The sequence below is a fragment of the Vicugna pacos genome, chromosome 4, assembly GCF_048564905.1.
Source record: "Vicugna pacos chromosome 4, VicPac4, whole genome shotgun sequence".
Lineage (NCBI taxonomy): Eukaryota > Metazoa > Chordata > Mammalia > Artiodactyla > Camelidae > Vicugna > Vicugna pacos.
Genome location: NC_132990.1, coordinates 74,785,757 through 74,813,228, shown reverse-complemented (window position 1 = coordinate 74,813,228; position 27,472 = coordinate 74,785,757). Strand labels below are relative to the sequence as shown.

General features: G+C 52.0%; 1 protein-coding gene across 1 annotated transcript in view; it reads right to left on the bottom strand.

The window, feature by feature from the left end:
- The window catches only part of HMCN2 (hemicentin 2), a 134,367-nt gene that overhangs the window by 7,646 nt on the left and 99,249 nt on the right, over nt 1-27,472 (bottom strand). The window contains exons 70-89 of the mRNA XM_072960292.1: nt 27,314-27,450; nt 26,571-26,712; nt 26,338-26,482; nt 25,396-25,523; nt 24,593-24,749; nt 23,710-23,831; nt 22,711-22,875; nt 21,328-21,435; nt 20,979-21,113; nt 20,428-20,562; nt 19,691-19,881; nt 18,049-18,262; nt 16,823-16,957; nt 14,823-15,013; nt 13,019-13,100; nt 5,971-6,240; nt 2,674-2,823; nt 1,068-1,205; nt 847-968; nt 241-478 (exon numbers count right to left, since the gene is read on the bottom strand). Of these exons, the coding sequence (XP_072816393.1) occupies nt 241-478; nt 847-968; nt 1,068-1,205; nt 2,674-2,823; nt 5,971-6,240; nt 13,019-13,100; nt 14,823-15,013; nt 16,823-16,957; nt 18,049-18,262; nt 19,691-19,881; nt 20,428-20,562; nt 20,979-21,113; nt 21,328-21,435; nt 22,711-22,875; nt 23,710-23,831; nt 24,593-24,749; nt 25,396-25,523; nt 26,338-26,482; nt 26,571-26,712; nt 27,314-27,450 (3,105 nt within the window). The remainder of the gene's footprint in view (nt 1-240; nt 479-846; nt 969-1,067; nt 1,206-2,673; nt 2,824-5,970; nt 6,241-13,018; nt 13,101-14,822; nt 15,014-16,822; nt 16,958-18,048; nt 18,263-19,690; nt 19,882-20,427; nt 20,563-20,978; nt 21,114-21,327; nt 21,436-22,710; nt 22,876-23,709; nt 23,832-24,592; nt 24,750-25,395; nt 25,524-26,337; nt 26,483-26,570; nt 26,713-27,313; nt 27,451-27,472) is intronic.

Sequence of the window (27,472 nt, the reverse complement as noted above, 5' to 3'; positions counted from 1 at the left end):
GGAGTGGCCCGAAGTCTGTGCCCTTGTTGGGGGTGTGAATGGATGGACAGAAGCAAGGACAGTGTGGAGGTGAGCAGACAAGGAGATGAGCTGTCTCAGTCCCAGGTCCCTGGTCCTTGGTCAGTGGATGCAGGGGGTGTGGGGTGGCCTCGGCTTTCAGACAGGTGCATCTGGGGCCCCCGGCAGGCTTTGGCTGGGGCAGTGGGGGATGGAGTCAGGACAGGGTGTAGGGGGCCTCACCAGCCTGCAGGGCTGTGGAGAGCTGGAAGCGCAGGGCCTCGGCCTTGGGGTCGAAGGCCGAGCTGATATCGGAGGCCCGCAGGCGCTGCACCAGCTGGGGCTGGGGGCCCCGCGCCACGTCATACTGGATACTGTGGTTGCAGCGCAGGAATGTCGGGAGGCCGTCTTGCAGGAAGCTCTGCGTGGAGCCCACAAAGAGCTGGCCGGGCCCCATCTGCACGTATCGCTCCTGGAAGTCCTGGAGGGGGAGGGGAGGGGAGGAGAGGCAGGAGGACGCCCGGGATATCAACTTCCTGGGGGTGTGGGACCCTCAGCCCTCCACTGCGGATGCTGGGGTGGAGGCCTGGCGGGCCTTCCAGCTCTTCCTCCGACCAGCTGGGCACCCTCAGGCCTTGGCGTTCTCAGTTATGAAAGAACACCTGTCTCTCGGAGGTGGGGCCCGGAGCATCCTCTCACCAGGCTGCTAGTCCTCCCCTAAGTCCAGCCAGGCCATGCCCCAGCCCCTGCTAGGTTGTCACGAAAGAAGGTGGGCCCCGCTACTAGGGGATGGACAGTGGGAGGAGGCTCACCCACAGCATCTGCACACCTCAGGGCTCGCCCCACTACCTGCACGTGAAGATCTGCATCAGCCAGTCTCTCAGGGACGATGCCATTGACCACCATGTCCAGGAGTAGGAGGCCGTCGGGATCCAGGCCCCGGGCCACCTGGGTCATCATGAGCCTCTCCCCTGTAATCCATCCCACCCAGCCTGGAGTCATCACGGGGGAGAGGCCCTGGGCTCAGACCTCAGCCCCACCCGGCCCACCTGGGGGAGGTCACTGCCCACCTGTGGCAAACTCCACATGCGATTCCTGCTGGAAGCTGCCACCTGTCAGGGAGTGGCCATTCAGGGCATCTCCACTCTCTCTAGCCAGAGCCCAGTAGATGGGGGCAATGATGACCACGAGCACCCGCATCAGTGGCCCTAGACGGGGCGAGCATGGAAGCCAGGTTAGGACTTGATCCTGGAGGTAGCTGCTCTCCTGCTCAAGGTCCTTCAGTGGCTCCCTATTGCCCCCAGGAGTGCTCAGCCCCTTCCCTCCCCACTTAGGCCTGGCCCTGTGATTACTTGGACTAGTTATTGGATCAGAACCTGGGAAGAGGTGAAAGCAAATATCTACTTCAGGGAACAGCTGTGAAAATTAACAAAATATATTTATACGAAGGAGTGCATTTAATATTCAACTGAATTCAATAAATATGGAGGGCCACTGGGTCACCACAGAGCCTGGGATTGCACAGATGGTCACTACATATATGCCAGACCAAGATGAAAATCAACTGTCTTCTTACTCGCAGGTACCTTCAGAAGAGCCTGGGCGAGGCAGGCTTGCTCTAAACCACTGACTTGGAGAAAAGAGCCCGAAAGTCCTGTGGCCACAGATTCTCAGACCCTCCCACGATGCCCAGGCCTCCTCCAGAGTAGGTGGGGTCTGGGACTGGGGCAGGGGAAACCCCGCTTGCTTGGGGCCAGGGATATGGTCCAGCTTCTCAGTCAAACTGCTAGCTCAGGAGAGAGGTGCAGGAGGGCTGATGACCACAGGAGCCAGCTGGGCCCCTGGGCCTGGGAGCGGAAACTTCTCAGCCTTCCTGTGCCTCTGTTCCCACTCAACAGAGCCTGGCTCACCTGGCTTCACGGCTCCTGCTCCTGCGGCTGGAAGCAGCAGCCACATCTGGACAGCGTCTCACTTCACTCCCTCTCCGCTGACAGCCAGCCCGGAGGGACCACCCCACGTGCCTCTGTCCCACCCAGTTCCCTGACCCCGCACTGTTCACAGTCGTGGTCAAGGATGGCTTTGGAGGAGCTGCTTTTAACAAAGCCCCTGTCTGCACTGCCCTCTGCCTAGTCTGGATCCCCTTGAGGAGATGCAGGACCCCCTGGGCAGGGTCCATTACAGCAGCATTTGCAATATCTCTCCAGAACATTCCATTTGCTTAGGACATACTATGTTATGAATGTGCTTGAAAGTGGACACTTCTTGGTTCTCCGGGCCTTCTAGCTAATGCTATTCTCCATGTTTCCCCCTTTCTGGCCCCTCCGGCCCATACCCCTTACTCCTTACTAGTGAGCCCTTCCCTTCCCTTCCCTAGAGGCTCTTGCCTTAATAGTGGAAAAGCCTCACATGGCAATCAGTGGTTTCAAAAGTCATCATCTGATGCTGCAGTCACCTAAACCTGGTAATTTCGCACTCTCTGGGGCTGTCAATGCAGTTGTTCCGTTTCGTTGGGGGCTGTGGGGTGGGGAGGAAGTGGTCTGCATCTCGGTCCACTGCGGCTGAGACTCTGCTCCCCTGGGAGTCAGGCCCCAGGAAGCCTCGGAACTCAGGCTTCCCCTCCCCCTGGGTATAGCAGGAGGGTCTCCAGATGCGGGAGATGCTCTGGGCCACACTTACCCACACTTGCAGGGACGTGGCTGATGCTGCTGCGGATGGTGGTGACCCCAGAACGTGCCTCCTGCTGCGCACTGGTATTGAGGACAGCCACGCCAAATTTCTGGCCGTTGATCACCCCAATCATGCTGCCTCGGCCCCCCTGTGGCTCCTCTGTGAGGAAGGAAGAGAACAAGAGTGACTCTGTCCACCTCAGTGCCGTTGGTATATGCAGGGACTGTCGTCCATTTCATGAAAGAGTGAACTGGGGCTCAGAGAGGGGCAATAACTTGCCCAATGACACACAGCTCATGGGTGAAGAACTCAGTGCTCAGGGGATCCTGGCTCCAAGAGAAAAGAGAGGCATTTAAGAGGAGCCCCACACAGGGAGGGTGCCAGCTTCTAATTCTGGCTCTGCCATCACCTTCTTGGAAACCTTGTCAAGTCAGGCCCCCAAGCCACACTGAGTTAGCTTATCTATAAAGTAAGGAGGTGGGACCACAGATGCACCAAAGACCTGCTGGCTTCTAAAGTGCGAGGAGCCCAAGATAGTGAGTGGGGGCTGGCACCCTGGAGGAGCCAGGAAAGAGAGGCAGGGCACCAAGCCAGGAGCTGACTGCCGCCACCTGAACACCTCCCATTCCATCAGGGGCCCTGGCTCCAGCTGCCCTGCAGCTGGCCTGGCTGGAGTGGGCTGAGTTTCTAGCAGCCGCCAGGCAGTCTGCAAACAGACGCTCCTCAGCGCTAATCAAATGGATGGTACGGGCACAGGGGGATGCTTCCTCTGGCTAATGAGCCAGCTGTCTCGTTTGGACGGATGGCGTTCTAGGGGGCAAGAGACAGATTTCTCCACTCATCAGCTCTCGGGGGAAATTAACAACAAATTGCCCAGGATCTGTCGAAAAAATAACATAAAACACTCAACTGCCAAGATCCTAAATGGATAAAGCGGAGGACTGGGTAATTTCGGATTCCAGGAAGCACAGCCATTTCCCGCGGCCCGTAGCTGGGGTCTGATGAGATTTGATGCCCATCTGGGACGTCTCTCATCAATAAACACAGCTCAGGGGTTCATGGGAGGGAAAAGAGAAGGCCACGAACCCTCCTCTGGTCTTGCAATAACGGGACAAGGGAGGAGCTGGGAGCTGTAGGTGAGAAGGCAGCCGCCCGGCCCTGGTGGCTTTCGGAGGGGACAGGAAAATGGAGGCCAGGAACGACAAGCCACTGTCAGCTTTCCTAGACATGGGGTGACTCAGCAGTCTCCTGTCCCCACTAGGCCAGGTTCCCCCAACTGACAGGAAAGGAGGGAGAGAGTTAGGGGGCCTCAAAGCCTTTGAACACCTTTAACCTAGCAAAATTCCTTGAAGGATCTCATTGTATAGAAATATTTGGGCCTCTACACAAGGATGTGCACCACAGTGTGGTTTTTGGAGGGGAAACTGGGGGAGAAAAACCTGTTGCTCATTAGTGAAGCTAACAGCAATTAAGTTTAAAAAACACTCCTGTGGAATGATATGGAACCGTTACAGAAGATGTGAGCTAGGCGTCTTGTCATGGGATGTTGTCTGAGATACAGGAAGTAAAAATGGCAGGTTGTAAACACAGCTTGTACACTTGACCTCATTTGTAAAAAAGAGAAAAGTGTTATCTCTTGACACGCAGGGAAAAAAGTGTAGGACAGACCCTAAATAGTTAGCCTGAGCTATTTCTGATGATTGGATTACGGGAGAGAATTGGTCATTATTTTTTTTCTTCACAGATTTTTAAAAAATTGGCTGGCTTTTCCACCATTAACATAGATGGGGTTAGAAATTAGTTGTTTCCATTAAAAAAGTAAGGAGGCTGTTATGGGTTGAATTGTGTCTTCATAGAAAGCTGTGTTGAAGTTCTAATCCCAGTACCTGAGAATGTAACTTTATTCGAAGGTAGGGTCCGTACAGAGGTGACCAAGGTGACATAAGGTCACAAGGGGGGCCTCAACCTAATATGACTGGTGTCCTTACGTAAAGGAAAGATGCAGAGATGGACACGAGCACAGGGAGAAGACCATGGTGGCAGAGGTCAGGGTGACGTTTCTAGACACCAAGGAACTCTTAAGATGGCCAGCAAACTATCAGAAGCTGGAGAAGGCTCTGGAACAGATTCTCTATAACAGACCTCAGAAGCAACCAACCCTGATTACACCTTGACCTTAGATTTCCAGCCTCCAGAACTGAGATAATAAATTTCTGTTGTTTGAAGCCACCCAGTTTATGCTCCCTTTGGTGGCGGCCACAGGGAACGCATCCAGAGGCCATGTGGAGAGCACTGTGGGGTTGGGAGCTTTTCGGACAAGGTAAGAACTGGGACCACGCTCTGAAATAAAGGGAGGGGCTGCTCAGACCTGACGCTGCCCTCGAGACGGCTTCTGTGCCCGGGTGTCAGAGAACCACTGAATGTTCAGAGCTGCGCATGTTGGTGTTACCCCCTGCCTGCAGGAGATAAGGAGGCCAAAAAAAGAGGCCAGAAGGAGTCCTACAGTTGGCTCGCAGTGGGTTTCAGGTGGGTTTTCAAGTGGCAAAGTGTCAGTGCTCTATTCCAGTTAGTCCAGAGGTGCTGCCTGGGGAAGCATTCTATGGGGAAGGAATCTGATGTTGTGTATGGTGATAGATTAGTGATGTCTGCCATGGGCAGGGATAGAGACCTAAAGCCACAAACATGAAGTATTTACTGCAGAGGCACAGAATTCATATGCGCAGTGACTTTCCTTTACGCAGGCAGAGTCATTTTAATGCAATTTCTTGGGATGGTCCTTTTCCAAATTTTGACATTTGCTCTGACCCAAGGGACAAGGGAGCTGATGAAGGAGACCTGAGATGTCAGGGGTTAGTAACCCCAGTAAGCAGCCTCTGTTACTGAGTACCGACCATGGGCAGGCAAAGCTTGGGACAACATCAATTCACAGACTTCACAGCAGCCCTCAAGATGGCCACCGGGGACACCTCTGCTTTACTCTGCCTACTCCCCAGGGTTGTGGCATGTCTAAAGAGAGGCACACATTTATGCCAACTAAATTGGAACAGCCAGGGTCTCCTGTCCAAGGGGAGCAGCAAACACTCAGCATCTCAGAGCTTCAGTTTCCCCAACTGTAAAGGCAAGGTAGACAAGACAACCCATAAGGCTCTCTGGGCTGTTAATGCTAAGTTTGTGACTTAAGCAAAGAGAAGAGCTGGGGAGCTGTCAGGGCAGTGAGCCAGGTGCCCCACAGGGCAACATACAAATCCCCATTGGGCAGGGGACCCCACCCCTGTCCATGAAGTTCTGGGCAGGGACACCCCATACCTCTCACGGTCAGGAATGCCCGGGCTGTGGCAGAGCCCAGGAGGTTGTGAGCGATGCACTCGTACGCGCCCGCGTCCCCTGCCTCCACACGCTCCAGCCACAAGCTCCCATCCGACAGGGTCCGGAGCCGCCGGCTGGCCCGCAAGGGCTGGCCTGCACGCAGCCACTCCACTGTGGGCACGGGCTCTCCAGCAGCCTGGCACCGAAGGGCCACATCCTCCCCGGATCTCACTGTCACGTCCTGGGGCTTCACCTGGAACACTGGGGCACCTGTGGGAGCCCAGGACAGCTTTTAGAGACATTTCACTATTTTTTTACAGGCAGACCTCGGAGATATTGTGGCTTCGGTTCCAACCACCACAATAAAGTGAATATCACAACAAAGCAAATCACATGAACTTTTTGGTTTCCTAGTGCATATAAAAGGTTATGTTTACACTACACTGTAGTCTATTAAGTGTGCAATAGCCTTATGTCTAAAAATAAAATCTGTAGGCCTTAATTAAAAATACTTTATTGCTAAAAAATGCTAACCATCATCTAAGTCATAATATTTTTGTTGGTGGAGGGTTTGAAATCTGGCAAGAATTACCAAAACATGACACGGAGACCCGAAGCGAGCAAATGCTGTTGCAAAAATGGTGCTTATACACTCACTCGATGCAGGGTTGCCCAAACCTTCAATTTGTAAAAACTGTAATATCTGTAAAGTACAGTAAAGTGAAGCCCAATAAAACGAGGTGTGACTGCATTCAAGTGACACCTACTTGTTCAGACAGGTTAGAAGATAGAGGCAAACGGCCCTCCCACCCAGTTACCATTCCTGAGCACTTCCTTCTACACAGCTTCCTTATGAGAATGTAACAGTGTTGCCCCTCCTTTCTCTTTCTTTCTCTCTTGCTTTTTCCTTAATTCTACAATAGATCATAACTACCTTTCATAGCATTAAATGTTCATTTTTAGTGACTACTTGGTATTCCATCGCTTGAATCTGTTATCATTTGCTTAACCAGGTCCCTATAAAAGGACATTTAGCTTGTTTCCAATGAAAGGGTGACATTTGTCAGAGCTGCCTCTACTTGATGGCAGATGAAATGGGCAGACGCAGGTCCTGCCACTTGCTGGTGATTGTGATTCTCACCAAGTCACTCCCTGACCCTCTGTTTTCTCATCTGAAACAGGATCATTCCTGTTCACTTACTAACAGACCATCCAGAATGGCTAAGATGAAAAGGGTGGAAAGTGTCCAGTGCTGGTGAGGATGTGGAGCAAGTGGAACTTGCACACGCTGCAGGGGGAGGTATAAATTGGTACAACCACTGTGGAAAACCACTGGCCAGTGTGTTAGCTTCTGGAGGCTGCTGTAACAAATGGCCACAAATTGGGTGGTTTAACAGCAAAAACTGGGGATGGGAGGAAGAGCTCAGTGGTAGAGTGTGTGCTTGGTGTGCATGAGGTCCTGGGTTCAATCCCCAGTACCTCTGTCACAGAGGGAAAAATTTAATAAAAATTAAAAAATATTTTAAAAAACAGCAAACATTTATTCTTTCACAGTTCTGGAGGCCAGAGGTCCAAGATCAGTTGCTTTCATGGGGCTAAATTCAAGGTGCCACGCTCCTTCCTGAGGCTCCCAGGGAAAAGCCGTTCCTTGCCTCTTCTGGTGGCCTCTGGCTTTCTGTGGCTTAAATTTCATGGCTGAACCACTGCATTTTCTGTCTCCTTCTTTACATCATCTTCTCTCTCTCCCTCTAATCTCCCTCTGCTTCTCTCTTATAAGAACACTTGTGAGAGCATTTAGACCCCACCAAGATCCTTAACTTCATCACACCTGCAAAGATCCTTTTTCCATGTAAGGTAATGTTCACAGGTCCTGGAGACCAGGACGCGGTCATATCTTTGGGAGCCATGTATAGCCTCCCACAGCCAGTATCTCCTAAAGCTGAACCGATGGGTCCTGTACGACTCAGCGATCCCGCTCCTGGATGCATGCCCTCACAGAAACAGTGGGCACGTTCACCACAAGGCATGCATGCGTACGAATGTCCCAGCAGCATTGCTGACGTTTGCCCCAAACTGGAGACTAACCTACAGCAGAATGCGTAAATAAACTGCCTTACAGCCACAGAGTGGAAACCCCTAGAGCAACGAGAAGGATTAAACTAATTCCACGTGCAATCTCACACACCACGTTGTGTACAAGTGGCCCGACACAGAGCACATGTGACATGGTTCCACTTCAATAAAGGGCAAAAATAAACAAGAGCAAGACTTCAGCTCTGGCTGAGTGAAGAGGTCAGCGAGTTGGCTCCTCCCCCAAAAAACAAGGAACAAGCTTGACAAAATTGTCAAAACCAACTCTTTCAGGGCTCTAGAAATCAACTCAAAGCAAACAACAAATTGAGAATCATTTGTCTCAGAAAAGCTTCTAGAACTTTGGGCCCAAACAGTGGAAGGGTGTGGCCAACCCCGCCTGAGGCTGCTCCCACCCCCACCCCATCCGGTCATCATACTAGTTCTATGGGGGCAGGGCTGGCTGCAAAACCGGCAGTTTTGCTGTAACCAGAGGCCGATTTGATTTGCAGTAGAGGATGAAGGCGTGCTCTGAGAAACCAGGTGCACTGTCGGGAAAGGCGTGGAATTCTTGGAAGCAAGTGGGGAACTGGCACCTGCTGGCCTGCAGTCCTGGCCCTGGTTAAGGAGACCAAGGACCAGCCGGAAATTTAATGAGGAGGACCGGGAGAGGAGGGAGCCCTAGAGAGGCTGTCCACACACCCCTGGCAGATATGGGAAATACGCACTTGTGCAGGGGAATACCAGAGGGCCAGAAGAGTCAGAGCCCAGGCTGAACTGAAAGCTGCATAAACTTTTTTCTTTCTCTTTTTCTTTTTTTCAAACGATCTCAATAAAGGAGTCTGAAAATCAAATCGTAATAAATATTAAAGTTTTGAAAAAAACCCAATAACAATAATATAGGTGGCATTAGTTGATTATTTTCTGTGTGCCAGGCACAATGCTAAGCACTATACATGCATTATTTTATTTAAGCCTCACATTACTTATGATGCCTATTATTAGCCCTGTCTTAAAGATAAGAAAACTGAAGTGCAGAGAAATTAGATGATTTATGTAGGGTCACGGAGCAGATGGCTAAGCCAGTAACAATCCCAAGTAGACTGAGCCCGGAACCTGCCCTCTTAACCAGCAAGACTGAAGAAAGTATGACCTATTCCTGCCTCAGGGCCTTTGCACTTGCTATTCTTCCTGCTTAAAACAATTTCCCCTGGATTGTCACGTGGATGCCTCCTTCATTCAGATCTCAACTTACATTTTTAAATACTTGAAAATTTTAAAAAGTGGCCTTTCCTGATCACCCCATTCCCCAAAACTGCCTAAACTTTGAACTATTCCACAACCACATTCAGATGCATTGATGGAGGGTGAGAGTTTTATTTTCTTTGCCTTTAATTTTCAGAAGTTTGAGTGTGATGTGTCTCAGGCAGACTTCCCTGAGTTTATCCCGTGTGAGTTTTGCTCCGCCCCCATCCTCCTTCTTTACTATACTTTTCAAGCTATCCTTAGCGAGAGGAATAGGCAGAAGTGCTTCTATGCCACCTTGTCTGGAACCAGAAACCTACCCTGCCCCCGCCCCCCGCCCCCACTATCCCCAACCACGACAAAAACTCTCAGCAAACTAGGTATAAAAGGGAACTTTCTCAGCCCGCTAGAGGGCATCTACAAAATACCCACAGCTGACGTCATGCTCAGTAGTGTAAGACTGAAAGCTCTCCGCCTAAAGCTGGGAACAGGGCGAGGCTGCCTGCTCTCCTACTCCTGTTCAGCACTGTATCAGAGGGTCTAATCAGTGCAATAGGAAACATGGAGAAATTAAAGTTACCCAGAGGGGAAAGGAAGAGGAAAAACTGCCTCTACTCATAGATGACATGTAGAAAATTCTGCACCCCAATCTTCACAGCAGCACTATATACAACAGCCAAGACATGGAAACAACCTAAATATCCATCAACAGACGACTGGATAAAGAAGCTGTGGTATATTTATACAATGGCATACTACTCAGTGATAAAAAAAGAATAAAATAATGCCATTTGCAGCAACGTGGATGGACCTAGAGATTGTCATTCTAAGTGAAGTAAACCAGAAAGAGAAAGAAAAATGCCATATTCTACCACTCACATGTGGAATCTAAAAAAGAAAGAAAGAAAGAAAGAAAGAAAGAAAGAAAGAAAGAAAGAAAGAAAGAAAGAAAGAAAGAAAGAAAGAAAGAAAGAAATAGAGGACACTAATGAACTCATCTACAAAAGAAACAGACTCACAGACATAGTAAACAATCTTATGGTTACCAGGGAAAGGAGATGGGAAGGGATAAGTTTGGGAGTTTGAGATTTGCAAATGTTAATGACTACATATTAAAACAGACTAAAAAACAACAAAAAACAACAACAGAAGAAAATTTTATGTGTAGAAAATCCTAAGGACTCTTTCAAAAAGTTACTGGAACTAACTACTTTAGCAAGGTTGCAGGATTTAAGATCAAGATACAAAAATCAATTGTATGTCTTTATATTACTAACGAAAAACCCCAGAGTCAAACTAAGAAAACAATTCCATTTACAATAGCCTCAGAAATCAGACAATACTTGGTAATCAGTTTAATAAAAGCCTAAGACTTGGAACCTGAAAACTATAACATATCACCGAGCGAAACGGAAAAAAATCTAAATAAATGGTACAGAACAATTGGCTATCCATATGCAAAAAATAAAAGGAATTTAGATCCTTATCTCACACAAACATTAACTCAAATGGATCACTGGCCTAAATGTAAGAACGAAAGCTGTAAAAATTATAGAAGACAATGTAACCTTAGGTTAGAGAAACACTTTTAAAATATAACACAATCCAGAGGGGAGGATATAGCTCAAGTAGTAGAGTGCATGCCTAGCATGCATAAGGTCCTGGGTTCAATCCCCAGTACCGCCTCTAAGAGCAAATAAATCAACAAATGAACCTAACTGCCTCCCCCACAAAATAAATAAATTTAAAAGATAACACAATCCATAAAATATAAAATCAATCAATTTGGACTTTTTTCATCAAATTGTAACAATTTTGCTCTTTCAAGGCACCATTAGGAAATGCAAATACAGACCACAGACTGAAAGAAAATATTTGCAGATCATCTATCTGATAAAGAACTTGTATCCAGACTATAATATAAAGGACCCTTAGAACTCATTAATAAGACGACCAATCCAATTTAAAAATGAACCAATGCTCTGAACAGGCACTTGGCCAACGAAGACATATGAAAGGATAATAAATGCATGAAAAGCTGCTCAATATCAGTAGTTACTAGGGAAATGCAAACTAAAACCACAGTGAGATACTACTTCGTACCCACAAGGATGGCTAAAATAAAAAAGACCAACATTACCAAGTGTTGGCAAGGATGTGCAGAAACCAAAGCCTCACACACTGCTGGAAGGGAGGCAAAATAGTGCAGCTAGTTGGGTGGTTTCTTAAAAAGTGAGCCCTGCACTGGTCATGCCACCCAGCAATTAAACTTCCAGGAATCCACCCAAGAGAAAGGAGAACAGATATCCACACAAAGACCCGTACGCAGGCATTCACAGCAGCATTATTCGTAAGAGTCCAAAACTAGAAGCAATCTAAACATCTAGTAACTGGTGAGCGAATATACACAATGTGGTCTATCCATACAGAGGAATACTATTCAGCAATAAAAGGGAACAAACGCTATAATGTGGATGAACCTCAAAAACACTGGTAAGTGAAAGATGTCAGAACCAGACTGCATATCATTCCATGTATATGAAATTACCAGAAAAGGTGTATCTCTAGGGACGGAAGGTAGATTAGCAGTTGCCTGGGGCTGGAGTTGGGAACATTTCCAAGCTCCCTCTGCAAATGGGCAGAGGGAACTTGGAAATGTTCTAAAAGTGGGTTATCACAATACTATAAGTTTACTAAGAATTACCAAACTGTATACATATAATGGGTGAATTTTTTTCACTTGAAAATTATGATAGAGAACATATCAACTTAACCATCTTACTCACTTCTGAGTACACAGTTCAGCAGTAGTAAGAGTATTCCCACTGTTGTGCAACTGCTACCACCATCCACCTCCAGGACTTTTTCATCTTGTGAAACAAACTCTATATCCGTTAAACAATAATCCCCGTTCCCCCTCCCCCAGGCGCTGGCACCCCCCATTTTACTATTCATTTGATGAACTTGATTACGCTAGGTACCTCATATAATTAGAATTACACAATATTTGTTTTTTCGTGACTGGCTTATTTCACGTAACATAACTCAAGACTCATCCATGCTGTAGCATGTGACAGGGTTTCCTTCTTTCTTAAGGGTGAGTAACATGAATGCATGAATTTTATGGTATGTAAATTATGTCTCAAGAAAGCTGTTTTTTTAAAAGAGGCAAAACTCTGGAGGATTACCTTAGGAGGGGGCAGAGACTGAAAGGGGGCATAATAGGGAGGTCTGGGGCCAATACTGTTTGTTCTATTTTTGGATGTGGATGCGGATTAACTGGAAGGGTGCGTGCTATGAAAATTCAAGGAGTTCTAGCCTTGTGACATGTGCTCTTCTGTGTGTTAATCAATAAAACGTTTCATTTAAAAAAATCTGTGTTTAGACTATTTCACAGGGTTACTTTGAGGCTCACACAGGGCTTCGTTAGCTATAAGCTACTTGGCAACTGCAGGACCTGTTGTAGGATCTTGATGACAGCTTTGAGCTTTGAATAAATAGGGCCCCCAGGCCTGTCTGTTGGGTCCCCAGTATTTACTGACCAGGACTCCCATTGCACGCTGGGGAGACATTTCATAGGAATTCAACTGTGTGTTCTGAATAAATACTCAGAATGGCCCTGCCTCTCTGCCCTCCACTCTCATCAGACAGCCTGGGCGGCAGCCCCAGCCAAGTATACCCTCTTCACCCGGTCCCCTCCCAGCGCCCAGCAAAGGCGGAGACTGAGACTCACTCTGCAGCACGAGGACCACCACTTTCTCCACCGCCCCCATCTCGTTCTCCGCCAGGCACTGGTACTGTCCGGCGTCGTCCATCTGCGGGTGGGCACGGGAGGGGGTGTGGTGCTCAGGAGAGGAGGACGACGGGGAGGGGAGCATCTGGGGACAGCTGAGCACAGAAAGGGGCTACCCGAGCAAGGCCCAGCTAACCAGGAGGGAGCTTAGAGCGTAAACCAGCCGGGGGCTCGCAGATTCCATCACATGTCAACAGAAGTCCAAAGAGAATCCAGCCCCTTTCACACCTGGAACCTGGGGTGGGGGGTGGCGACCAAGGGCTTGGACTCATTGCCCTAAGGGGAGCCACATGCTACAAAAGCATGATTTAGATCCACCTCTTCCAAATTGCGTACGTTGCGGCATTAGGGCTCCATGGCATTTGATTAGGGAGTCCTTGAACAAAGGGTTCCGTGGTCGAAGAAGTTTGGGAAACACTGAGTTAGACAATGACAGGTTTCTAACTGCAGGCTTCTGGGGGCTTTCACTGCGCCAGGGCGCACTGCGAGTTCTCCAGAGGGGGAGGGTTCGCAGCACTTCCTGGCCTCGGGGATAAGGAAGTTTTTTTTCACAGGATATCCACAACCACAGACAGTGGTGCAACTTAGGAAGGATGCTGGCTCGGATTCACTTCCGAGTGGCAGCGCCACAGGAGACGGAGCTGGGGCAGCCTGAGGCCTCTGTCCGCGCCCAGATGATATCTCGGAGACTGCTCCCAAGGGACTGTCGGCGGGCAGCACGGCTCGCAATTAACAGTGTCGATTTGGGGTGAGGGCGTATAGCTCAGTGGTAGAGCACATGCTTAGCATATACGAGGTCCTGGGTTCAAGCTCCGAGAAACCAAATAAATAGATACATCTAATTACCTCCCCGCTGCAAAAAAAAAAAAGTGTCAATTTGGGCATCAGACCAAGTCAGGACCAAATCCTGGCTCCACTGCTTACCGTGCTGAACCCATTACTAGTACATTGCCATGTCTCTGGAGCCTCAGTTTCCCCATCTCTAAAATGCGGATAGTAACAGTAGGATTGTTGTAAGCATCCAATGGCATCACGCTAAGTGCAAGGCGTGGTGCCTGGTCCACAGCAAACACTCAGAGCGAAGCAGCCCTTACTGCTGCTGCGGCTGCTGCCTTCACCAGTCTGGGGATTCTCACCATCTAGAGACAGGCTCCCAAATGAGCGAGATCAGGGACCCCTAAGATGAATCCTTGACAGCACCAAACTGTGGATTTCTGCATCTCCACTGGGACTTGGGACACAGAAGGGAAGATGAGCAGGAGTTGCCGCATTGCCCAAGGCTTTGGAAACAGCATGGAGTAGGAATCAGGAGACCTGGGGTGGGGTCCTGTCTCAGGTGCTTACTGATTGTGGGCCACTCTGAGCCTCAGTGTCTTCATCTGTAAAATGAGGCACTCTTAGCTGCCTACTCTGCCCCATGGAATTGTTATTAATAACATATATTGACATTACTGAGGGACCAGTCACTCTTAAGTACCTGGTGTGGGTCATCTCATTGATTCCTCAATACAAACCTACTGAAAAACAATTATTAGTTGCGTTGAAAGGATGAGATAACTGAGGCACAGAGAAGTTAAGTCACTGGCTGGAGGTCACCTTAATTAGTTGGGGGAGAATCTCTGGGTAACAGGCAGGAAAGTGCTTTGTCAACTGTAGAGGGTGGTGCCAATCTAAATAGCTATCTCGAGAAATCAGACAAAGCAGAGGGTTGTCCCAGGTGGCCCTGCCCCAGGTCCCTCCTTGCCTCAGTCCTGTGGATGGTCAGCGAGCCATTCTGCAGCCGGTGCCGAAGACGGCTGTCCCGCAGTGGAAGGCCATCTTTGATCCAGTGGATGTCAGGTGCTGGGTCTCCACGGACCACACAGTCGAGCCGGATGCTGCCCCCAACGGGTTCTACCAGGTAGGAAAAGGCCTCCCCTTGTAGGACAGGAGCCTCTGCATGAGGTGACATCAAACAGAGGGTCAGAAAGGAGGCTCCCTCCAGGCTAAGCTTCCCATAAACCCATCCCCAAAGGTCTGCTCGCCAGACCACAGGGGCCTACAGAGGCTCCTGCTGGCTCAGTATGGCTGTGTAGAGTCAATGCATCAGGGATGGCAAACAGCTTCTGGGTCATGGATCAAGTGACACAGACTGGCAGTGGCTGCCAGGAACACTGTGCTGAGAAGGATTTGAAGCTGAGTGGTAATGGTGCTATGATTGATTAGTGATGTCTGAGATAGGCACAGGAGGGAAGAAAGGATATGAGTGTCATATCCTCATTCTCACAGAAGGATTACCCCAGCAGCAGGGTACTTTGGAAAACAAGGACTACGTGATCATTAGGATGCCTCTGTTGGACACAGCAACACTAAGATGTCCCTGATTCTCATTTTATGCAACTCTTAAATCAGTCCTGGAAGGCCTATGTCAATTTTTATCCTTGCTGGTTTCCTGTGGTTGGATCTACCAACAGCTACAGCTGTGCTCTCGTGCCCTGAGCAGCTCATTCCTCTCCCTCAAGCCCCAGCCCCATCCTAAAGTTGAGCATACAAGTCATGGGGTCACCATGAACTACTCCCAATGGGTTATCAAACTACTCCGAGTGGAGGAGGAGTGTGGGGAGCAACTGGCAGGCTGGCAAGATTCATGCATTTTTTGGCCAGGGTACCCTGGCCCCCATCCCTCCTCCCATGCCGACACCATCCAGCTGAGGGTAGCACTACAGATCGATTGGTCACATCTCAGTTCCACCTACAGGTAGGTCATCTGGGGATGGTAAGAAATACTGAGGCTGTCTACAGATAACAAATGCTGGAGAGGGTGTGGAGGAAAGGGCACCCTCCTACACTGTTGGTGGGAATGTAAATTGGTGCAGCCACTGTGGAAGACAGTATGGAGGTTCCTTAAAAAACTAAAAGTAGAGTTACCATATGGTCCAGCAGTCCCACTAATGAGCATATATCCAGAGAAGACTATAATTCAAAAAGATACATTCACCCCAATGCTCACAGCAGCACTATTTACAATAGCCAATACACGGAAGCAACCTAAATGTCCATCGAAAGATGACTGGATAAAGAAGTTGTGATGTATTTATACAATGGAATACTACTCAGCCATAAAAAAGAATGAAATAATGCCATTTGCAGCAACATGGATGGACCTAGAGATTATCATACTAAGTGAAGTCAGATAAAAACAAGTACCAGGTGATATCACTTATATGTGGAACCTAAAATATGACAAAAATGAACTTATTTATGAGACAGAAACAGACTCACAGACATAGAAAACAAATTTATGGTTATCAAAGGGGGAAGGTAGGAGGGGAGGGATAAATTAGGCATTTAGGATTAGCAGATGCAAACCATTATATATAAAATAGATAAACAACAAGGTCCTACTGTACAGCACAGGGAACTATGGTCAATATCCTGTAATAAACCACAACGGAAAACAATATGAAAATAAGTATCTCTAACTATCTGAATCACTTTGCTATACACCAGACACTAACATGACAATGTAAATAAACTATACTTCAATATAAAAAAAATACGGGTACTGGGGCCTCACGCCAGAGAGGCTGGCTTACTGAGTCGGGGCTGGCCCAGGTGGGCCTCCGTGTAAACTACCCCAGGAAGTCCTAATGCGCAGCCAGGGTGGAGAGTCACTAGTTCAGAGGTCAGGAGGCCGGTTTCTTAGAGAAACCACTGGGTGGGGTCAGCGGAGGTCTGGAGAAAGGCCACATCGTCACTGCCTACCCTTCACGTGGACGAAGCTGACCGCCTGCACGCGGCCCACTCTGTTCTCGGCCCAGCAGACGTAGGTCCCGCTGTCTTCTCTGGTGACTGCCACCCGCTGCAGCATGCTGCCCCCGTCCTGCTCGGACACCCCGTCTGTGGCAAAGAAAGAGACGCCCCAGGGGCCTCTGAGCCCAGGGTGCCAGGGACTCCTTCCCTGAGCACTTAACTCAGGCCTGGGTAGCCAGCAGGTAATTCATAAAGACACAAGGTGTCCCTTCCCCTGTTGGAAGCCTAACCGAGTTGGACTGGATCACGGCAGGCACAGGGCATATTAGAGGATGGGGTTGAAGACCTGCCTTTTCTCATTTTCAAGTCTACACCGTGAGTTTGATGGGCAGCCAAGGAGGGTCTTTGGAGGCCTATTAACACTTCACACTTACAGAAATATTGCCACAGCTTACATCCAGATGGGTGCCACTAATGGCCTTTGTTTCCCCTGCAGTCATTAGACACTGTCCCGCCAGGAATAGGGGCAAGCCCTGCACTGACGGGGATTTACTCTGGGCGAGGCCCTGCCAGGTGCGCCTCCTGCATGAAACAGTTCCACCCCCAGGACCCTTGTTATCTTCATTTTAGGCTGAAGCAGCTGAGCTCCAAGAGCCTGAATCGCTCTCTCGAGCCCCCTGCCCAGGCCGTGGGGGTCTGAGGCAAAGCCTGCTCAGCAGGTGTGCAAAGGTGAGCTGCACACATTTCCTGGCGCCTGGACTTGGGTACAGGAGAGTCTGAAAATACCATTTTGCAGTGGATGGGACTTAGCCATTCATCCATTCAGCAGAAATTTACTGAGTGCCTGCTATGCACACCACAGCGCCTGTGCAGGCCTTGGGCCTCCCTAAATATCACCTGGGACCCAGGTGGGAGGCAAGAGCCCCCCACCCCAGGAGAGGCGTTTGCCGAGGGGCCTACGATGGGAGCGGCGGTGTTGGGCTGGAGGAACACAGCCTCCTCTCCTGGCCATGAGGTCTCCAGGGTGGAGTCTTTTTCTCAGGTGGCTTCTTGCCAGGTCTGACATGTGACTGGTCACACAGGACCACATGGCTGTTTGCCATGTGCCCACTGACAGGGCCAAGTCTGGAGACCCAGGACCCAAGATGGACCGACATCCCCTTCCTCTCCACTAGGTGGGGTCTCCCTACCTGCCTGCCCTCCTCAACCTCTCAGGGTCCAGGGTCCCTGTCCCAGACCTGTGACTGGCCGGTCGTTGACAGTCCAGCTAATTCGGGGTGTAGGGCTGCCTCGGGCCGCACAGCGAAGCCACAGCCTGTCCCCAAGGTGCAGGCTGCGGTCCCCTGGCAGGGTGGTGAAGACAGGCAGTGCCAGGATGGTGAGGTGCACACGGCGGCGGGCGCGGCCCACAGCATTCTCGGCGGTGCAGGTGTAGGTGCCAGCATCCTGGCTCTGTGGGCAAAGGGAGGGGTCAGCCTGAGAACTGCCCCACCCAAGCACAGGCCAGAATGCCCCCAGGGACCTGCCCCCCACTCAGGTTCCCATGGATCATCCAGCCTAGAGAGGTCAAATGACTTGCCCAAGGTCACACAGCTAGCAAATGGCTCGGCTTCACCATTGCCCCACTGCACCTCCCTGCAGCCTTCATATGGCCACATGCCTTGTGATATTTTAAGGCAGGACAAGAAAATTTATACATAAAATTCCTTCTCTACCTGTTTGAGCCTCCTCCCACCCCTTTTAATGTGAACATGCATCTGCATTACACATTAACCAGAACTTCTCAAAGGTGGGAGTGCCTGCTCGACCGTAAAGATCAATTTTTTCCCCTTTCTTCTGATGCTAGCAGTGTAACTTCTTTAAAGAATAGCATTCTTTCCCAGCTCTACAAGGGGTTGTGGTGACCTACTGCTCACTTTTTGCGTGCTTGCCTGGACTAGGCATTCTTGGTGAACTTGCTGTAAAGTGTCAGTGTTTCATTCTGATGTGCAGTCCTTTGTCTTGAGAATATATATGACTACACCCTTGACTTCTAACAGGTGGAACAGTTCTCAGACCTTCTGAGAGTCTGTCTCCTGGGTTATAAGTTATAATCCTCAATTTGGCTCAAATAAAATCCCCTTTTTCTTCTTCTTAATTTGATTGTTACTTGGATTTTTGCAGATAGCCTTCATAATCCATGCCTGACCACATGCTCGTAATGGTCACCATTTACTGAGCACCTACTATGTGCTCAGAGTGGGACCTGCACTTGCTCATCTGTGCTCACCTCGTCACCACCCCTGAGGCAGGTCCTGCTTTTGGTGTCCTCTCCAAGAGGACAAGTTCCATGGTGCATTCGAGCAGGGCGGGTACACTCACCACTGCACATCTGGCTCCCTGTGTGGCAGAAACCCTGGCCCCCGTGCCCCCTCCAGATGTGCCCGGCCAGCAGCTGCCTGTCCATCTGGAGAACAGTCTCTTTTATAATTACAGAACATGATGAGTGCTGATGGGGGCCAGGGGCCAGGGCCCCACCCACACTCCTGGCTCAGGTTGAGAACATTTAGGAGCAGTCTGGGGACACAAAGTCATTCCCACACCCCTCTCCCCTGCCCCCGGCTGTCCAGGGCTCCCTTCCTCCCCCAGGAACTAGCCCATAGAAGTCCTGATTCAAATGTTGGTTGTCTCTTGGCAATAGCATGGCTTTAAAATCTGGGTATACTCTGAACCTTGGTCTCCTCATCTGTAGCTGGGGTGATAACACCTACTTCCCCACATTCCTAGGAGTAAGTAACCGCACAGCGTTCAGCACAGAGCATGACAAATGCGGGGAGCTCAGCAGGTGTTTGCTGCTCCCACGGTTACTAGTCCCTCTAGTCCCTGGGGCCGGAGCCGCACCTCCGAGTTCTTCACCAGCAGCTCCCCGGAAGGTTGGATGGTGAACTTGCCCTCGGCTCCAGACACAGGCTGGCCATCTTTCTCCCAGGTGATGTCGGGCTCGGGACTGCCACGGGCCGTGCAGGGCAAGAGGGCGTGGGAGCCCTCGGTGGTGGACAGATCAGGGAGGCCAGTCTCGATCACAGGTGGGACTGTGGGGAGAGGGAGGTCCACTCGGGGACTCGGGCTGGGCTGGGGGGGCTGCCCCTGTCCCAGTGCCCTCGGCCTGTGGCACACCCTCAGCCCCTTCCTCCACCTCCATCTGCTGCCCCCGCCACCACCCCCCCGGTCATAGGCCATTGCCCGCAGTCTGAACAATCCGGGGATTTTCTTGAATTTGGGTGAAGCTGTGATGAAGTGACCTCATTCACACATGTGCACACGCATGACTAAAGGGACAGAAATGGCTATTGCTCCTGGAAAGCCAAAAGAAATGAAGAATGACCAAACTTGTTTCCCGCGAGGGCTAGAGGAGGCAGAGGGGACCAGAGTTACCGCGTGAAACCAGACCTCGAGCGCAAAGTGGGAGATGTCTTTCCCTAAATTCCTTCTAGAACCATAAACTGTGCTGGGGTTGGGGAGGAGGCAGGCATGTTCCCCACCTGGAACCAGAGCCAGGCAGGGAAGGGAGGGGCTCTCAGGAGCCTGAAAGCCCTTAGCCCTCTGGGGTCCACTTTGACCTCCCTCCAGGGACCCACCATGCACCACCAGCCGAGTCTTCCCCACGGCACTGCCTGCACTGTTTTGGGCAATGCAGAAATAGTTCCCGGCATCCTCTGGGCTGGCGTGGATAATCCGCAGCTGTCCACTGGGTAGGACCTGGGTGCTCACCCCTGGATTTGGTGGGAAACAATTGGGGGCTGGTGGCTGGGGCAGCAGAACCCCCAAGAAAGGCAGGAAGGCTGCTTGAGCAGTTCTGTCTGACTAGGCATCAAGTGACTTGCTGTGGTCACAGGGTGACATGGGGACAGAGTGAGCGTGGAAGCTGGACCCAGACCCCAGCCAGGCTGTCCCCCTCCTCAACCTCCCAACCCAACCACCCAGTGTGTAGGCAGAATCTCAGTCTCTGGCTGGTAAGCGGAGACAGGAGGGCAGGAGGTGAAGTGGGCCAAAGGTGGGTGACGAGCCTCTGGGCCGGACAGGGGTCTTCTGAACCCCCAGCAGGTGTGCTGAGGCCCCGGGGCAGGAAGGAGGACCCCAGGTGCGTACTCTTCTCTTCCCGCCCATGCTGGCTGCCAGGGAGACTCACCTGCAGTCACGCTCAGCCCCTCCTTCTGCCAGGTGACGCTTGGCCGGGGGATGCCCGAGGCCTCGCAAGGCAGCAGCACCTCCTCCTCTGCCACCGCCCAGACCACACTGGGTAGTGGCTTCACCACGGGGGAGGCTGCAAAGGAACAGGGCTGCAGAGGTCCCTGGGAACACTGTTAACACCCAGGCCCCTGCAACCCGGGGGCCTCTGAGCATTGGAGAGGCCTCTGAAGGGAAGAGGAGGTTCTGGGAACCTCAGAAAGGAGGACATGGGCGGGCTGATCCTTTTCTCACAAAGAATCCTGTAGTTCTCCATCTGATCCCCTGCCTCTGGGCCGGGGGATATCTACCTTGCACAGTGAGGAACACGTGCTTGTGGGCCACGCCCGCGGAGTTGCGGGCTGTGCAGGTGTAGCGGCCAGCGTGGATGGGGAGGGCCTGCCCGATCTCCAGGGCACCTGTGGATCAGAAGAGGGTACAGAGACAGGTGAGAGGACCCGGGACAAACATCCCAGGGACTGAGCCAGCAGGGCTTTTACACGCCCCACCCTGGCGTTCCTGTCGCAGGCCACTCGACCTGCCTCCCTGCCCATTTGTAAGCAGCTTGGGGGAACCTGGGCCTGCCTCTGCTCCCTGTCCAGAGCTTAACCATGGGCAGACCCTTCTACTCTCTGCACCTTCTAGTCTCTGGGTCAAGTGTACAATGAAAAGTCAGACAGGATGGTCTCTAGACTCTTCTGACTATGATGTGACAGGATCTGCCACTGCCCTGCCTGGAATCCCCAGCCCACTCTTAGTTCCAAAGGTTCTCACCCTGCTATCGTTGCCTTGCTATGCTATGTTCAAAATTTGCCTCTTCCAGGAAGCCTTCCTGGATTATTGTCTCTTCTGCCCTCCCTTTGCCCTCTCACCCTGAGCCTTGGCTGCTCAGTAAACACCATTTTAACCTTCCCAGACCACAGGCTGCACCTCACTAGTCAAGTAAGGTGGTTTCTAAACTCTCCCCTGTGGACCCTTGAGGGCCTGCTGGGTGGGCAAGGGAAGCAAGGCCCACCTGACTTGGGACCATTCTGCAGTCCCCACCCTGGCCCCAGATGGAACCAGAGCCTCAGTTTCTTTCATGTGTTGGGCTTCCCTAGAAACACTTGTCAGAGGAAAGGTTCAATTGCTCTGGAAGAGTTTGAAAACCACAGATCTGGCCCGGGGTTCACAAACTTTAAGATTTCACTAACTAACCAAATAGCAAATAAATTGAATTTGGAGAATCGCAGTAAAGTTGCCAATTTTTTATTCTGACAAGCAAAGACACTTAAAAAGAATCAGCATTTCCTATCACTTTAATTTCATAGAAGAAAGGCACTTTCAATACCAAATTATTAAGAAAAGCATTTTGTTCAGATAAAGGACAATCCTTATAATGAGATGAAACTAGCTTTATGAAAACTTTCATGGAGCTCTTATTTTTCTCCTTTTGCCATTAAGCACCACTGATTTACCAGTGCACATCAGGGACCCACCCAATGGGTATCCACACTTTGGTAGACAGGTGGCGATACTGAGGCCCAGAGGGGCGAGGGGGTTCTCTCAGGTCACACAGCAAGGGAATGTCAGAGCCAGGCCAGAACTTTCCATCTTGCTCCACCACCAGGCCCCAGTGGGATGCTCTCACACCCTCTACCCAATTCCCCTGGTGCCCCCTCCACAGCAGGGCCCCGTGGCTCACTCTTACTTACCCGAAGGTGAGACACGGTAGCCATTCCCCCGCATCCCCAGCCGGGTGCCCGCCTTGCTCCAGGACACAACCGGGACTGGGACACCTGTGCTGTGACACGTGAGGACCACGGGCGCCATCTTGGTCACCATGAAGTCTGTCTGGTCATCAGCAATGGTGGGAGGCACTGAAACGCAAGTGAAGGTTTAAAGCCCCGCCAAGGTCCCCTGGGGACACACAGCCATGGGGCCAGGCTGACGAGAAGGATAAACAGATCACAACACAAGGTGCTGTCAGTGACGAAGGGCCAGGGATGGGGGTGCACCAGAGAGAGTCACATTCGTTCACCCAGACGGCGAGTTTTGCTGGGCGTTGGGGCTAGTTACGCACTGCTTTCTGTAGATACTAGCCAGGTATCCCGGGGAGCGTTTCACAAGACAAGGGAGCTTGGTGGGAATACAGAGTAGGGGAGGCCAGAGAAGGCCTCTGCAGAGTGTGGCATTCCACCTGAGATCTGAAGGAAGAGCAGGTGTTGCCTGGGCGAAGGAAAGAGTGTTCACCATAGAGGGAACAGCATGTGCAAAGGCCTCGCAGTGAGGGAAAAAAGCTGAACAGCATGACTGAATCCCAGAGTGAGGGTGAGCTGACCAGGTGGTCGGCAGGGCTGACCTTGTGGGCCCAGGTGATACCATGAATTCTATACCAAAGTCAGTGGGCAGAGATTTTCAACCAGGGTGATGACAAGATTAGATCTGGGTTCAGAACAATCTGGACTGGGGAGAGGCCTCTCCTGTGAGTTCCTATGGGCCAGGGACTGGAGTTGGATTATGTCAGTGTGGGAGGGCAGGATCAGGGAGGGCTTCCTGGAGGAGGTGACCCAGGAAGCGCAGAAAGGCTCAAGAGGGAACCAGGGCAGGTCCCCGCAGGCAGAGAGACCACCCAGGAGAGGTAGGTGTGGCCCCCCTCCCAGCTTCCTCACCTGCCCCTCACCGTGAACAGTCACTCCTGAATGTCAACTCACCATGAACAGTCACCCAGTAGAGCCTGCGGGCCTCGCCCACCTCATTGCTCACCACACACTCAAACTGGGCTGAATCTTCAGGGCTGGGGGCTGCGAGGAGCAAGGCATTGGAGGGCAGGAGCCTGGACAGACAGACGGACGGTTGTCTGCTAAGAGACTGGGCTGAGTGATCTGAAACCAGCCAGCCGTGGCCTCCCTGCCAGGGAATTTGGAGCAGGGATGTGTCTCAGGACCTTTTTCCCATCTCTGGAACTTTCTCCTAGGATTTTCCACCTCCCAAGATCTAGCCGTTGAGTTTTGGGTGATTTTAATGTTTGCCCAGTGTTTCTCCACAACCCTGTATGTTTTCCACAGTCGCCACCTGTGGTAACTTCTATAACAGCAACCACAGCCAAAGCTCTGCTCAGAGCAGCCTGCGTTCACGGACACCTGCTTTAGTCATAAAGCTCCACAATCAGCTGGCACCTAACACAACTAATATTTGGTGAATTAACTGGTGAACTGACTCGCTTAATACTCCCAGCGATCATTTCTGCATTTGAGAAACGGGGAGACCGAGGCTCCTGCAGGAGCCATGGGTCTGGGCTCAGCCAGCACGAACTTGGACTTCCATGTAGGTTCTTAGACAGGTGACTGAAGTGCTTTTAAAGGCCATGGATTCTCTGTTTGGCTGTTGTCCCAAGTGCCCTCACCTCCTGCCAGGCATCTCAGTGTAAAGACCCTCCTGGCCCCCTGAGGTCGGGACACAAGTTCTGGTGCTGGCTTTGGTGAGACCCGAGCACGTCCCTGCCTTGGTTCTGGCCCGGTTCCCACTCTGTGAGATGAGCACGCCCTTCGCCACCCCGAGCAGCTCGTGACGGTCCCGGAAGGACCAGCTCTGTACCGGTAGGTGCCCTGCCGCAGGCGGAAGTCCAATTTCTGTCCGTTCTTCCACCAGACTGCGAGAGGCTTGGGGGAGCCACTGGCCTCACAGGGCAGTGAGGCGGGAGTGTGGGCGGTCAGGGTCAGGTTGGAGGGGCCGGGGGCGATGGCTGGAGGCTCTGGGGAGAGAGCAGTCATCAGGGGCCAGGGTGCAGGGTGGGAGTAGGTGGGAGGGGCTCACTGAAGCTGTGCACAGAGGGGAACCCAGGAACAGGGGATGCTCATGCCACCTTCAACCCATCCCAGAGGAAGCGGGAACGAGGAGGCAGGAGAAATTGCCAAAGGGGACCTTCCAGTGGGCTCCCAAAGCAGAGGTGATGGGGCCTTTGCTCACCCCTGAGGCTGACGTCCCCCTACCAGCCCTCCTTGAAGGAGGCCTCCAGGGTGCAACTCCCCAGCGGCACCCACCTCCCAGGGCTCGGGCCCAGCAGGTCAGCTTCCACCAAGGTGATTGACTGGATTAAAGAACAGACTGGAGCACCTGGGGGCTCAGTGATTCTGCGTGTTGCACAGCTCGTGCAGGTTTTATCACTCACTTAATACAATAGTAAGTAGTGAGTATATGCAACACATGCACAAAAAATAAATATGCATCTTGGAATGTACACGCTCAAAATCTCTACTAATGGGCTTCATGGTCAAAAACATTTGGAGATCCTTACTCTTGGCTCCTGACAGATAGGATGACCCAGAAGCTAAGCAGGACTCAGCCCACACTGGGGCGGATGATGTAGGCAAAAAACACACCTTCCCTCACTGACCTACCGAAGACCCGGAGTTCACGGCCCTGCAGATCGGAACCTGCAGAGTTGGACGCCAGGCAGAGGTAATGACCGGTGTCCTGGGTGAGGACTGGCTGGATCCTTAGGGAACCCTCAGGCAGAATCTGAAACCTGGAATGGAGGGAGGGGTTGCCATGGATATGGGCAGACAAGCGAGGCCCCACAAGGGGCTGGACCCCTGCTGGTGTCTCCAGCAAGACCCTCCCCTCTGTCCCTGGCTTTCCCAGTGAGAGGGTGCTAACTCAGGAGCCCTGCATCTGCGAGTCCAGGGTCAGGGCAGGGGGTGGGTCACAGCCATGGGCGGCAACCCGTACTGCCACCCAGCATCAGAAAGGGTGAGAGGGGCTGCTTCAGGCCTCTGGGGCTCCCATCTGGGCCCAGCCTCTCCCAAGAGCCAGCAGGCAGTGGTACCCCCACTCTTTCTGAGAATGGCCCCTAGATCAGGTCTAAAAACTGCTCCCTCCCAGGGGCCCTGTCTGGACTGTGGCCCCGCTCCCAGCCACAGCCAACTGGACTGTGGACAAACTCGGCACACAGGATGGGCCAGCGGAGTTCCCTGCCCTGGGAATTTGGGACTGGGATTCACAGACAGCCCTCTAGGGTCTGCAGGTTGTATGAATAGAGGCGCTAAAAGTTGGGGGCTGGGGGATCCATTTCTACCATGTTCATAGAGAAAGAAGGTGTTGAAAATTGGTCAGAAACAGAGAGAAAGAGAAAGGCATGAAGCCCACACAGAAACAGAGATTTGCAACCAAGAGTCAAAACCAGAGACAGCCACCGTGTACTTAGTAAGTGGGCGTGCCTGTCCTTGGGTTCTGAGAAGACCTATGTCCTTTCTGCTCTAACTGCCCAGGTGGGCTTCTGTTTACAACCTGTAAAGAGATACCTGAGCCCCTCCCTATTGCCCTCCCCTGCCAGCTCCCACCTGGGGCTCCCAGGATCCAGGGGGACCCCGTCCTTCCGCCAGCTCACGAGGGGTGGGGGGGCACCATCTGCCTGGCAGGGCAGCAGGGCCGTCTGGTTCACCGAGGCGTTCACTGCGGGTGGTCCTGGCCGAATGGTGGGGACCGCTGGAGGAGGCGCACAGAGGGAGCACGTGCTAGGAGCCTGGCACTCTCGGGGGGGGGTGGGCGGGGGGGGTGGGGCAGGGCCACTCACTGTGGATCTGCACTTGGAAGGCCAGGCTGGTGCTGCCCGCAGCATTGTGGGCTGTGCAGCTGTAGTCGCCGCTGTCCGCCGTGCTCAGGGCCTGCAGCTGGAGGAACCTACCCCGCTCTGGGAACTGGGTATGAGCATCTGCCTGTAGAGACCCCCAGGATGGAGAGCCCCTCATCAGGGCTGGGTCAGGCCATGCTAGCCCCCAGGCACCAGGCAAGGAGGACCAAGGAACCAGTGGGGCCGGACAGTGGCCTCTGCCCCATTCTGGGCTGGCCTGCAGCCCCTAAATTGATGCCCAGCTGAGGACCCTCTGGGGAAAGAGGCTCCCATGGGAGGGAAAGAGACTCTTGCGCCTGGAGCTATGCCTGTTGGGCATGTTCCAAGGAGCTGGACCTTCCACCAGATCCACAATCCTTGGGTCTACAGCAGCAAACTGGCCCCACTTCAGGGATGAGCACAGAGAACCTCAGTAACTGGCCCCCTGCCACACAGCCACTAAGCGTAGCTCAAAGGTACAGCACAGGTATGCATCAGAAGCCCTGGGTGCGAATCTCAGCCTGGCCTCAGTGTTCCCATCCACAACATGGAGCAACAGCAATAACAGGGGTGGGGAACAACAGGAGAGCAGTATGCAAAGCCGCACAGGCACAGAACAGGTCCTCGGCACCTGGGGTCCAGTCTGGTTGGGTCTGGGGCCTGAGAGGGACAAGGCAGTGCCCCTGGGTCCCCAGCCTGGCACCCACCTGCAGCAGGATGCCATCCCGGTGCCACTCAATCTCCGGTGCTGGGTCTGCCTCCACTGAGCACTCTAGAACCAGCTGTCCCGGGGCCAGGCCAACCACAAAGCGGGGGCCTTGGGGCCCGATGACATTTGGAGGGGCTGGTGGGGCCGGCAGAGAGGG